The sequence below is a fragment of the Rhipicephalus microplus genome, chromosome 3, assembly GCF_043290135.1.
Source record: "Rhipicephalus microplus isolate Deutch F79 chromosome 3, USDA_Rmic, whole genome shotgun sequence".
Lineage (NCBI taxonomy): Eukaryota > Metazoa > Arthropoda > Arachnida > Ixodida > Ixodidae > Rhipicephalus > Rhipicephalus microplus.
Genome location: NC_134702.1, coordinates 8,813,382 through 8,826,837, shown reverse-complemented (window position 1 = coordinate 8,826,837; position 13,456 = coordinate 8,813,382). Strand labels below are relative to the sequence as shown.

The 13,456-nt window shown below is 43.2% G+C and overlaps 1 protein-coding gene across 2 annotated transcripts in view; it reads right to left on the bottom strand.

The window, feature by feature from the left end:
* Positions 1–13,456, bottom strand: part of Rrp6 (exosome component Rrp6) — a 95,776-nt gene that overhangs the window by 22,288 nt on the left and 60,032 nt on the right. For both annotated transcript variants that reach the window (XM_075888832.1, XM_075888831.1), the window contains exons 11-13: positions 12,705–12,853; positions 11,667–11,717; positions 4,053–4,164 (exon numbers count right to left, since the gene is read on the bottom strand). In XM_075888832.1, the coding sequence (XP_075744947.1) occupies positions 4,053–4,164; positions 11,667–11,717; positions 12,705–12,853 (312 nt within the window). The remainder of the gene's footprint in view (positions 1–4,052; positions 4,165–11,666; positions 11,718–12,704; positions 12,854–13,456) is intronic.

Below are 13,456 nucleotides of genomic sequence, written 5' to 3'. Positions count from 1 at the left end.
ATCATGTTGTGCAATCACTGTTGTGCAATCATGCATTGGTCAAGCAATCATGTGCTGGTCCTCATTTCTTTCTAACAAAGTAGCGTTTATTGCTGCCCCAGTACAGCAAAATCCCCAATATGCATGAGCATAGAACCCGCTCAGTCCTTGTCTATAAAAAAATTTGTTTTCAGCACTTCTATACATATGCTAAGATTGATTTCTTGCAGTCATAAACTTAAAAAAGAATACAGACAGCACTGCCCAGAATAAACTATTATGACCACAGAAGAATACAGTTTGACATTATGTCTGCAGTTACAGCGCGCACGACTGCGCACTTGAAATTAAAACAGGAGACATAAGATGATAGTTTCTTTCTGTTTCCTTTCTTCGGTGGTGTTCTCAATGGCACCTTAGCAGCAAGTGCTATATTTTTTTTTTGTGCTTTGACTGCCACGTCAGTGCACTGAAAATGGTCATGTAGACAGCATTGCCATTCTGATGACTGGACCACTACGCTACCAGCCTTAGCACTGACTTAGTCCGTTCGGTTAGAGGACTGCGATGAACTTTTGTCGCGCCGTTTTCTAGCAGTCTCGGGCGATCCAGGAGGTTCATCGGCAAGCGTTGCACAACTTGTAGCAGTAGCACAAGTGGTAGATTTGGTCGAACCTTGCTGAGGTTGTTCAGAACACTCCTGCATGTGTGGCTGAGTGCATTAGAAAATAGCCGTACAGTTGATCCTGGATATGTCAAACTCCGACATAGTATTGAATTATTGGCTATATCAAACAGTTGAGAAATCCCCTTGAATCTCCCATGCAAAAGTATGGGTCTGTTGCACTAATACATCAAACTCCCACACAGTGGGACATTCGCTATATCATACCCTACGCCATGCCAAAGCCCGAAAAATGCATTTTTCACAACAAATAATGACCAATTTTTTACCACATTCTATTAAGTTTTGATCCCTGTTTGCATGCAGGTGATGAAAAGGCAGTGTTATTACATAGCATTGATCTGGTTTGTTGCATGACGCTTGCGAGTGCACCGGTATGTTTGATGCGCGATCTGCAGGTCTTAACGCCCGGGTATAGCGTTCTAAAATAAGACTAATTGACGAGAACACCAAAATGAGAATGCGAAGTGACTCGACGATCTCATTGAAATGTTCGCATTCCCTTCCTTGTTTGTGCGCACAATGGCATGCGAGTATAAAAAGCATGGCCTTCGAGATGTGCAACCTCGTGACGTATATATTTAGTGTTTTCAGTTTTCACACACATGTCTCAAAGGCTACGCTTTTTCTAGCTTTTTTGCATTAAAGCAGCTGAAAGCCAGCAAAAAGCTACATGTGTAATCGATATCGCCAACATGCTGATGGAGGGAACTCTGCGCTGTCTTTTGTGCCTTGTGGCTTTGTGTACTTCATGCCTCGTTCCTGATAAATTATCATTCGGGATTTGAACAGAACATAGACCCGCATGCAGCAATGAAAATTACGACCGGCGCTTGGAGTGACGTTTAAGTAAAGCACTGTCGTAAACTTTCCTTACGGGCCAGGTGACGACTTCGAGTACGTCATGACCACTGACAACGGCATACAATAATGCCTCAGTGAATTCTGCGACTCATCAGTGTTGCTGGGCTTCATCTCGGACAGTGAGCGACTTCATCAGTGCAGATGACGACATAGCTGTTTAGGACTGCATCGATGCTGAGATCATGGCTGCCGCTGCCAGTGCCATGGAAGCGTACCCGTATGGTTTTGAATACACCAAAGCCTTCGCCACCATTGCTTACCAACCTTTTGCAGTGCTTCAAAGCTTGCATCGGCACTATGCGTTAATCAACGCTGCTGTGGCCAAATGATCTGAATTCGCTTATTTGAAAAGCTTCAAAAATATTGAGGATGACTGCAACTTGACGGTGTGCGAGAAGCAAGACAAGTTTAAGGACTACTTTTGTGCAAAATTAAGTGCGGTAACTTGCATTTGACTTCTTTTTCTTTATTATACTGAGACCAAATTTTCATGTTAGCACCTGTAACAATTTTCGAGGCCTGAAATGCTTTTAGGCCCTAATATGCATATTTCGTATTTGAAATTATATGTCATGATCCCCTTCCAGTTCGATATGCAGTCAAACTCCTTTATAAGAGGCATGCTCCAGGCAGCCATTCTCATCTTTTATATGAGATGTCTCTTATAAACAGGGGACCTCGTACGTATTTCCCTATCATTCTGTATTTTACCGTAGGCACACTGGCATCTCTTATACCCATTTGTCTTTTATATAGGTGCCTTTTATAAAGGGGTTCAACTTTAATGGGATCGACTGTATCACTACTGCCTCTTTTCGATATGCTCCTCAATTTAAGGGGGCTCCTGAATTTTTTTGTCACTAAGGGTGCAGACTGGTCCCAAAGACCAGTTTGCACCCTTAGTGACAAAAGAATTCATTTTTTAAAATTGACATATTTGGTTTCTGCAAATATTTTTCTATCTCTCTGCAAATTTTCACACACCAGGAAGTGGTAATTTTTTTGTAATGTCACTCTAACTGACCAGATTCTTGGTGCTGTTAACATGCAGAACCTGTAAAAAAATAGGGAACTGACTTCGAGGCTTCCTTATAATTGGCCCCCACCTGTGTTAGAAGCTCTGCTACGAATTTATGAGCACCTTTATGAGGATTGCAAAACATGCACACCATGATTGTTGCTTTTTTGAAGAAGCTGTGTGTTTTCAGTCTTTTTCCATTTTACTCAAAAAAGTTAATTCACGACTGCTTAATTTTGAGGCTCAATATCTCTACAGCTAGGGCAGCTACAACAATAATTCTTTTTGCAATGGAAACCTGTATGTGTAGAATGCAAACATGGGAGCAGAATTTAGAGCACAAGCCTTTTTACTTAGTAACTCATCAAAACTGTAATACGGTTCCAACTGCTTTTGAAAATGAATAGTTCATTTTGCTGTAAAATAACCAAGAAAGACCTAAAAACAAAAAAAAAAACTTGCATACTTTCACTCTATAGTCATTTGTCTATGTTGGCATATCTGAAATATCACTTTTAATTATGCACTTTTTTTCTATTGCGGCCTTAAACAATAGGGGGTGAACTTAAGTTAATACGGGAACAAGATGAGCTACAGGAAAACTAATTAAATATTTTAAATCAGGAGAAAAAACTGTATAATCCTGCACAGTTTGATCAAGACCACTGAAGAAATAAACAAAAAATGTCTAAGACCAGGCTGCCCCCTTAACCAGCCTACTATTGAGATAAGGTACATTGAGATAGAATACATAGGAAGTACTCTGGCACTGAGTGTTACTATTCTGGAGCACAATTTTAGCCCCTAAATTGTGCTAAGACATAATAAAGATGCTGAGTGTATTAGATGCAAAGGCAACAAGCAATGGCTGATGTTTTCAATGATACAAATACAAACCAATAACAGTTTACACTGCCTATCTTTCTTTTACAAAGGCTTTTGGACTTCTCTGTGTGTGAAGTTGCTTGTTTTTTAAAAAGCCCCCTCCATGCTATTCCCCAGAGAAGGTCTATCACAACTATAACAAGCATCACGCAACCAGGACTTCACCTGCAATCTTGGCCACATGATGAATCGTACAATTATGTACAAAACTTGAGCAAAAAGTGCATTAACCAGCAGCACTGGAGTAAGATCTGTGTTTCACAGTATTCTTAAAAGCAACTGTCGGTAGTAAACCACGTCAGCACATTTTTGGTGAAAATTGACAGCATATAGCACTTAAACTGTTTTCGGCATCACCACCACTTAACGCTAAACTAAATTGCTATGATTAACCGATTTCATACAATAAAAAACAAATAAAGTGAGGTAGCTAAGAGTGTCAATTTTTTATTTTTTCCATAAAATATATCGTCATTGAAGGCAGTGTTGGAGGCATTAGTAAGTGTGCTTGTGAAAGAGTTGAACATACACAAGGCATAACAAGTCTGAAATGATGTTCCAAAGTGTTCAAACCTCCTAATAATAGAACTATTTCAAAAAAAAAAAAGAAGCGTTACAAACCTCGTTGAGGGGCACCTCACGGGCTTTCAGGATGATAGCGTGTAGCTCGTTAAGGTTCTGCTGCACTAGAGGAGGGCAGGGATTGCAGCAGGCCATGATACCTTGTCGCTCCCTGTGACAATGATATCATCAGGGATGCAACAGTCGAAAGAGAATTTGGAGAAATGTTTGGAGCAGTAAAATGTTTTTTTGGAGCAAAAAATCCAAATTCAAAGTAGGTTACGGCAAAATAAAAAAAAGAACATCTATTTTTCATTACGAAAGATCAAATTTGGAGCAGTATCAAAAAATATTACACCTAGAAAAAGAAAAACAAATAGAACCCTTTCAACATCATCTTAATTGTGCAGACTGAACATGAGTACTGCTCTTCCAATAAAAGTAGAATTATGAACCACCACACTGTGTAAGCAATGATGAACCCCACATTAGCGTTTGCCACACCTGTCAAATCTTTAGACAGACTCTGCAAATTCAAATGTGGTTCTGCCAAGCTGGCGACCCTGAAATTCAGGAGATTCGTAAAACAGAGGAGTAGGAGTGGTGAAAAAAAAAAAAAAACTGACACACGTTTTCCTTTTTTATTAAGGGCTGCAGAAATATCGTACACTGCTCCAAATGATTGCCACTAAGCCAGTTACCTGTTTAGATGGCAGCAATCCGAATAGTACTTGCAATTATGTGGCATACACGTGCATGAGTAATTGAAAAAAAAAAGAAGAAAGAAGTGCTGTGTCCCGTGAATAATGCCAACAAATCTGAATATCCTTTTCCGCATGACACTGGTGTACTGCGGCAAAGGTGGCTTAAGGAGCGTTCTGCAGTGTTAAAACAAGGCAAAGAAATTTTCGAACCGCTACACCCTCACCCTTCTTTTCGCTTTCATGATGAGGTTTGGTTTAGGGCAAAACTTCTCGGCTCTCTTTCAAGGCAAATCCAACCAGATGAAGTAACAACGGCGCGCGCATGTTGGCTCAGAGTAAAATTCAGGCTCTTTTGCTGATAGGAAAACCGACTCCCACCACTCAGTGCCCGAGACGCACCACACAATGCAGTATAGCAAAGTGGGAGAAGAAACACGCTGCCGCTATGAAAATAGCGGCGATTGACTTGCTGGTTGCTTGAAGATTAAGTAAAAATGCTTGAGAAGTTCTAGTAAGGTTGAGAAAAACTTATATTTACAGACTGTACAGAACTTAAATAAGTACGGACATAAAAGTTATTAAAAAAAAAAAATGGAAATGAGCCCTTTTCTGTAGGGCGACCTTACGGGATTCAGCAGAGCCGACGATGCCTAGCTCCTTAAGCCCGGTTCAGAATGCCCGGCGGAACTCCAGGGCCTCTTCTTGTTCCCTCGATGCTCTGCCCTTACACAACTCTCGGCCAGTCATCGCCTGCTAGTCCTCTGATAGGACAGTACACTTGGTCGATTGAAAACCGGCCACAACGAAGCCATCTTCGTGCTCGTGTGAAGGACTCATGCCCCTCGCCCCAAATAACACCACAACCAAAATGTAAATAAGAAACAAAACAAGAAAAGTGATAGAGGCGAGGGCAAGCTCAAGGGCGCACAATTATCTACACTTGGAGCTGCACGTACTGCGGTTTGAGGCCATGGGAACGACTTCCCTGTAACACATCAACTTCTTAATGATGAGGCAATAATCCGCCTGTCCCACGTGCGCTGTAAGAGGAACCGCACGCTGGTCTCACCTACAAGCTCATTTGCATGGATTAACACGGAAGATCGAAGACATGTCAACACCACAATACGCACCAAATCGCCGATCGGGCCCCCGATTACTACCACATCAGCAACGCTTTCACATATCACAAGCCCGCCTGCTTCCGAGAGCTACCAGAACTAAGCCAGACTGGGACGAAAGGTTGTCGGCAACCTCCGCGTTCTCGCAACGCGCGCCACCGAGTTTCCAAGCGCGCGAGCAGTACGCGGCCGGGCCGACAGCCGAACCGATGTGAGGAGTCAGCCCACCGCACTGCGTCTCGGAAGAAGCCCATAGGGAGGACAGGCTCAAGTTTGCGCAAGCCATTCACCGCCTTAGCGTAAAAAGGGCAAAGCTCCGGTCGCTCGAACGGGCCGCGCTTGCTGTGTTTGTTCTTTGCGAGCACGAAAAACGTGTTCCTTGGAGCACTTATCTCGTATTTTGCACGCTATGAGCAGCGCTCCTTCGTCAGTCTGGAAAGCAGGCACGCACTAATGCTGCATTGTGATATGCTACAAAAGTTTAAACATGACGAAGACCTGAAAACTGCCAGTCAAGTTCTACCGTTTCCAATGCAAGTAGCGCGAGAAGCAAAGGCGTCAGGAGTGGATTATGGCAGTTTGCTGATACTCTGCTGATACTCAGCGGTCTCCTTACTTTGAAAATTTTTTGTCGTACACAGTACTTCAACCTATTAATTAACTGAAAGAAACGCATAGCCGGACTCATATTAAAAAAAAAAGCGTGTTTGTAAACTGAAAAAACAGCAAATGTACAACCGCTGTACATTTCGTGATAGGGCTCTGGCTTTCCGAGACAACCATTGGTAGAGCGAAAGCAGTGGAGCTTGCTAGCTTAATACACCTAAAATACCGTACTGTGAGCCCTGCAAGTGTTTTATTCAGCTGATGGCTGTAGACCTCTCGTCACCGCTCAATAAACAGATTTGTGCTGCGGGTTCGTGCTGAGGTCTTGACTTGACCCATAGTCTAAAACGTACAGGTATTGCAAGCAACACCCACCAGTAAGTTAGCATGATGAGGTGTTGTGATGCTAGGATCAAAGTCATAAGCTCGATTCCTGCATACGCCAGCTGCATTTCCACGGGAGCGAAACGCAGTAACAGTGCGCTCAGATTTTGGCACAAGAATGACAGACAGGGCCTGTTGGCGTTGCATACTTCAAGCGTACGGTGGTTTGATGCTCAATGTAAACAGAAGTGGCGCTCGGTGTGTGTGTGTACTCTCTCTCCATTGTCATCGCACCGTATACACTTCAAATAAATTTAGGTGAACGTTAAAAAAAAAAAAAAAAAAAAAAAAAAACTAAGGTGACCGGAATCCATCTGGAGTCTCAAGCCACGGCTTGCTTCCTAATGTCGTCATGGTTTTGGCACATGAAATATTATATCCTTGCATCCACCTGGGCCGCGGGCATTATACAGCTGGTGCTATGAAAATAAGTTGGAAGAAAAAGAACCTAGGCGGCAATAAAAACTAAATGTTCGATCGTTCCGCGAAAATAGACGCACTTAGTATCAGGGTCAAATCTCAGCATAACATAAAAACATGCTCCATTTTATTGGGTACTGTATATATGACGAAGACCAAGCTAGCTGTAAAAACAATCGAAGCGACATTCTAATCAGTGAACACACTGCGTGATAAGTCGTGGATATTATCCGAAATGAAATGTGCTGCAAGAAACATACATAGTCGAAGTGGACATAAAATCCTTTTTTTTTTGCGTGTGCATCGTTATACTTTCAAAGGAGCAGCAAAAAATCAAAGGTGTCATTGAACTTACGATACGACTGTCAACATCCGATGAAAACCTCAGCAAAAGTTAAACTCTTATGAAACTGAACACACCGCGCTGAAATGGTGCCAGGGACTGAACAGGGCAGACTAAAGTTTAGTCTCTTCACACTGACCTAATAAATTGAAAGCCGCGTGACAAACTCAGCATTCAAGCATGAGAAATCCGAACGCTATATACAAATGCACGCGAAAACGTGATGGTGGTTTGCCGACAGCTCCGAGAAGATACGAATGCCGCAGAAAATGCGCATTTTGCCGATAACATACATATAGAATTCACGCCGTCACCTCACTTTTAATGTCATAGAAATGCAACTGTTCATCATCGACATTCATATAGCACCCGCTAAAAGACATCGTGTTTGACTTGCTTGGTTCCACAAAGATGGTCAATGAATCGCTCGGAGTTCTGATAAGATTCACACCGTGAAAACGTTTATACAGTCGAACCTCGATAATTCGAACTCGAAGGGGCCCGAAAATTTGTTCGAATTAAAAGAAGTTCGAATTATTGAAAGCTAAGTAAACAGAAGGCTTCCCATGCAGTGGCGCATGTACATTGAGTAACACACGAGGGGGAAGTTTCAGAAGACTTACATTTATTCAGAAATCACAGGACATGCGTCATTAGCTGAAGAAATCGGTGATGCGCGTCTGCACACGTTTGCCTCGCAGCGAGCCAATCGATTTCACATGCAGCTTGCAAAGCATGTCTACTTCAGCTTCAGCATTGTCCTGGCAATAGAAGTTGCGCCCGGCAATGTCCAGCGCAAACACTCTCTAAAGATGACAACGACGACTGTATCTCCGCTACTACCCTCTGCGCCAAAGCCACAGGAGGCCAGCATGTGACCAGAAAGGAGGAGCGTTCCCATGCGGAAAGAAGCAGATCGGCATTTGAGATAAACCAACACTCCACGGCAGCTTTTTTTTTTTTTTTTTTTTTTGCTCTCTTCACGCGCGGCGTTGAAAGGAGAAGGGTCAAGTGGCAGGGACGAGAAAGAGGGAAGCATGGCACAGGCGCGTGAGAGAGAGCCACACTCCGCGACAGCTTTTTTTTCTCTCTCATTGCGTACGCCATTGGAAGGAGAAGGGCCTTTACGTGGCAGCGGCGGAAAAGGGAGAAGCGTGACAAAGACGCATTACAGATCGGCATTTGAGAGAGAGCGAAAATTCCACCGCAGCCTTTTCTTTCCTTTTTCGCGCAGCGTTCAGGCGTCGGAGGTGCCGCCGCTGGATTGAGCAGGGTGCTGAGACAAGATGCTGAGAGCATTTTCCGAGCGCGGTATGTTAGAATTAATCGTCACAAGAGCTTGGGCGTTCGAATTACCGGGCGCTTTCGCCCATTGAAATACACATAGCTTTGACGAGACCTCATCATGAGTTTGAATTGAGCAGAAGTTCGAATTAAGCGTGTTCGAATTAATGAGATTCGATTGTATAGTCTTTTTAAACCTTCGGAATAAGTCACAGCTGACGCTGCACGTGGAGGGCAACCAGATAACAGCGCATGCAAAGCGCGTGAATGTGCTGAGATAGCACAGGCAGAAGGCGGAAGCAGGGTACCGAGCGACCGGCTTTTGCTAAAAAAGCGGCGAAACGCGCACGGCGCAGCATTCCGTGGCCGAGGTTGTGAGGCCTATTGATGCCTTGGCTGAAAGTGCTGTGAGGCGATTAGGGGGTTGTCACAAGGACGTTTCTAATCCCACCCCTTTTGTTGCCCACGTGGGGGTTGGTTTCTTTTTCCTTAGTTAACAGCAACTCGAAACGCTCGGTAGCCTCAGGCGCTGCTGTACTTCGTGGAGTGCCATGCGGGCGCCACTCAGTCGGACACGCTTCCACTGAGTGCCATCAAAGTAATACTGAGAGCCGGAGCGAAATGCTGCACAACGGCTAGTATGCTTCCCCAAGCTTACTGCACAAAGTAAATAAAAGCAAACCAAAAACTGCCACACAACCACTCCTTACCGCGGTCCTACACCCAGTGCGGTCCTACACACCGGTTATCTATAATGGGGACACTGCAACTTTAACACAGAAAAATATTTTATGTGCCTTTTCTATAGCAACCAACGTGGTTGCCGGAAACACTGGCGTGCGCAGCACGTTGAGTTTCTTCGCGCACGGGAAAAGCGGCACACGCTTTTGCCTTTAGTTTCTAGGCAATGCATCTATAGCCGCATTTGCTGGCTAGGGAATTCATGTTTTTTTTTTTAATTGCGTTGTCCCATCTGTGGTCAGTAGACCAACTCGCACGCGGCATGGTTACTTTATTAGGTTGATCGCGTCTCGCAAGTGTCTTGACCTAATAAGTATATGTCTTACAGTGTTGTTTAGGGTTAGGGTCTGCACGCTTAGACTGATTGATAATGAGAACTGCTGGTGGCCAACATGACCCCCATTTATCGCTCAAGTTAGCACAATAATAGAGTCGCTGGGCGGTCCCTTTGTCTATATTGTAATTGTCCTCGTATGTGTGCGTTAACGCTTCAGTATGTAGGGGAGTTTTGAGGCAGGATGGACATTTTTGCGCAGCATGGCGCAATTTCAGCAAATTTCATGGTTTTTGCGCAGCTCGGCACAAAAATGTGGAGTTGTATCAAATTGACGCAATTGGCACAACTGTTGCAGCCCTTTATTATACAGTAAGGGCTGCACATGCATTTGCTTAGTTCGATGTAAGCACTGCCTTGATAACATTGTCGCTGGGTGGCCTATGCTACAAGCGCAAAGTATCGACGAAAAGGTGCAGAAACTACATTGATAAATTCCAGTGTAAAAGAGCTGCTGAACACTTCTAGAACGTTGTTCACTTTACTCATGCGAAGTACTATTGCACTTCTCCAAAGGAAGCAGGATTGGTACAACAAAAATGGCGTGATGACCTGTAGTCGGTGAGAGCCTTAGAACACAGGTAAACTACACCCAGGGTCATCTTTGTCCGACCCACGAAGAACATACATAGATATTTCATCCAATTGCCTTTGCTCATTTTGATAATGTCAAACTCGTTTAGTGCATCTCACATACATGACTCTCCCATTTAGACATGTTGGCATTAATTGTGCAAAAGCTTGAACAATCAGGAAAATTACAGCAAAGAGCTAAGATTCTGACATGACTGCTTAGCCAAGCGTAAGTACCAACAACAAACTTTTAATTGATATTATGAATCGTACTTACATACACAGCAAAAGTGGACTTACAGTTAGAACAGACACTATTTAGCACGACTATTTTGAACAGACAAGTAGCAAACGCATCGAAGTTAAAGGGACCCTGAAATGGTTTTGGCAATTTTGTACAAACACATTGGTCCGGTAGACCAAGTCTCAAGGGTCACTTGGAGATCGATTTGAGCTCTCTGCATAAACTGTAATTTATTACAACGTTTTAAAGCTGCGAATCGCCACAGATCGTTGTGACTAAATCAAACGCGTTTTCAACTGCCCATTCACAGAGATACGTGCTCTGGCCATTTGACGAGGCCAGAGCACGTCAGCAGCCCTATCACGATGGCTGCTGATCTGATCAGCTGTAGAATGCGCGAAAGTAAGATCGTTTGGTAGGATGGCGGCACATGTCAGAGAGATATGAAGCACATCGTGATCTTCGTTTTTGTTGCCAAAAGGAGTGCGTGCTGCTGGGCGCTCTATGTGATGGCCTCCGAGACTGCGCGCAACGTGTCGGCGTATCATCTTTGAGGTTTAGAAAGGTAAAACCTCCAATCATCGAGTGTGCTCATGAGAGCTCAGCAATCGCCAGCGATGCTAGCGTGCTTCATGAGTTGAAGAGGCCAGGCAGAGGTGAGAAGTACAGTATGATATAATTGTCTGTAGCGGCCTTGGTACGCGGCGTGTCACTAAATTTGTGGTGCGAATGCTTTGATGATGCTCTAGCCTAAATGCTGACAAAACTGACGGTGACAATTAATGCTGAAAAAACGGTTTCAGGACCCCTTCAAGAGGGTGGAGATTTTATTTATCCTTAGGATGTAACGAACTAAAATAGACTGGTTGAAGTGTTCATTTGCCGTTGCATTTTAAACATAATTATAATGCAATAATTACCTTGGAAGGATCTCTGATATCTCTAGGATCATATGGTTGGGCAACACATATCTGCAAATAAAATAGACAGCTCTATCAGATAAGTTCATGTGAAATGATCACCACAAAAGTATAGAAAAACATGCTTTTGAAGGAGCTATACTTCAGTGCAGTTGCATCTCATGGGAAGAATAGACTTCTAGGCCTTGTGAGCTACGTACATTAATTAGCAGTAGCGTAAAGGTAATAACACTGCATAAAAAAGCTTTAAGGTCAGAAAAATAATTCAATCAAAAGCTTGTGCTTAGAGGATTTTGAATCAGAGCAAACGTGCCACATTTATATAAGACGTCAATAATAAAGAAGAGTTATGGCCAGGATCATGATGATAAAATGCAGTTAGTGAATCTTCATTCACAAACAGCATTTACACTGTCAGTGAAATAGTGGAATGTCAGTGAAATAGTGGAAAACATGGAGAGCGAATTGATAGGGTCTGCTCTGCCTTTTGGGTTGCTCTTGCAAAAAGATGTGGCAAAACAAACGTGATAACACAAATAGATCAGCAGAACACACCCAAAATCACACCCTGCTAATCAAGTAATAAGGACATTAAAGGGGGTATAAAGTTATGTTCAACAGTTAATTACTATTAAAGTAATTGACCAGTAAATGAACAGTGGCAAATAGGTCAACTGCACTAGTAAGTGTGACACTTTGTTTAGTCGTTCTAGTTCCCCACCAACACGAGAAATGCACTAATGTTGCATGCTTAGTAAGTCCGGATATGCAAGAACAAACAAAATGTCGCAATGCCAGCTCGGAGTTTAAGCACGAGTGACCAGTCATCGCAAATTTCGATATCACACTGACTGGTCAAGAACTTATTTTTAAAGATGAACAAGGCACTCACAGCATTTTGTCAAGACAGAGTTTAAGACAGAGAGTTCCGAACAACTTCTTACAGAGTGATGAATGAATATCAAGAGATAAGGCAATATAAGTTTTTTTTTAATGCGTAAGCGCGTGAAACTGAGGAATAGAAAGGCACTGACTAACCCAGTGCTTTCATCTTCGACGCGGGCCACCTTGTCTCTCCAGCTGTACAGGTGGCGCAAGGCGTGCAGCTGGCGGCTGTTGAATGTCTTACGGCTCTTGTGGTACAGCTCCATGTAACTCTGTTCATGGCAGCTGGGCTTTTCATAACGCTGCATGTGCAGTGACAAAATGTTTTGGTTCAATCCTGTGCTTACTCACTCGCTAGCAGATTATGGATGCAGTGTGCTCAATGTGTTTTTGTTCATCTCAAAGGAAGGCAAGGTGCACATACACATGCAAGAGGGAGCGCAATCCAATACAAATGCAGTCTACCAACCGAGGGGGCATAGTGTAGCAGAATATCTTTGCCGCAATTAAAACTGGAGTGGGGCACATACATCTCTCTCGTTCTTTAGAACGCTAATATTGATTTTTTATCTTTATTTCTCATTTCATATGCACCATATCTTTACCGTAACCATGCAAAAAATGGCTGACATAAAAGTAGGAAATATGAAGTATGTTCATAGTTAGTGTGTCGAAATGTGGTAGTTAAAACCACCATATCTAGGATTATTATAAGTACAGTAAAAATCCGATTATACGACTTTCAGGGGACCATGCAAAACCGTCATGTAATCCAGGTGCTGTATAATAGAAAAACTAAAATTAGAGGCAGTGACACACAGGCTTGGCCAAAAAACGTGTACCTGACTGCATTGCACAGCCTCTAGAAGGACATTTGCACAGGCTGCAAATGCACAGCCTCTAGA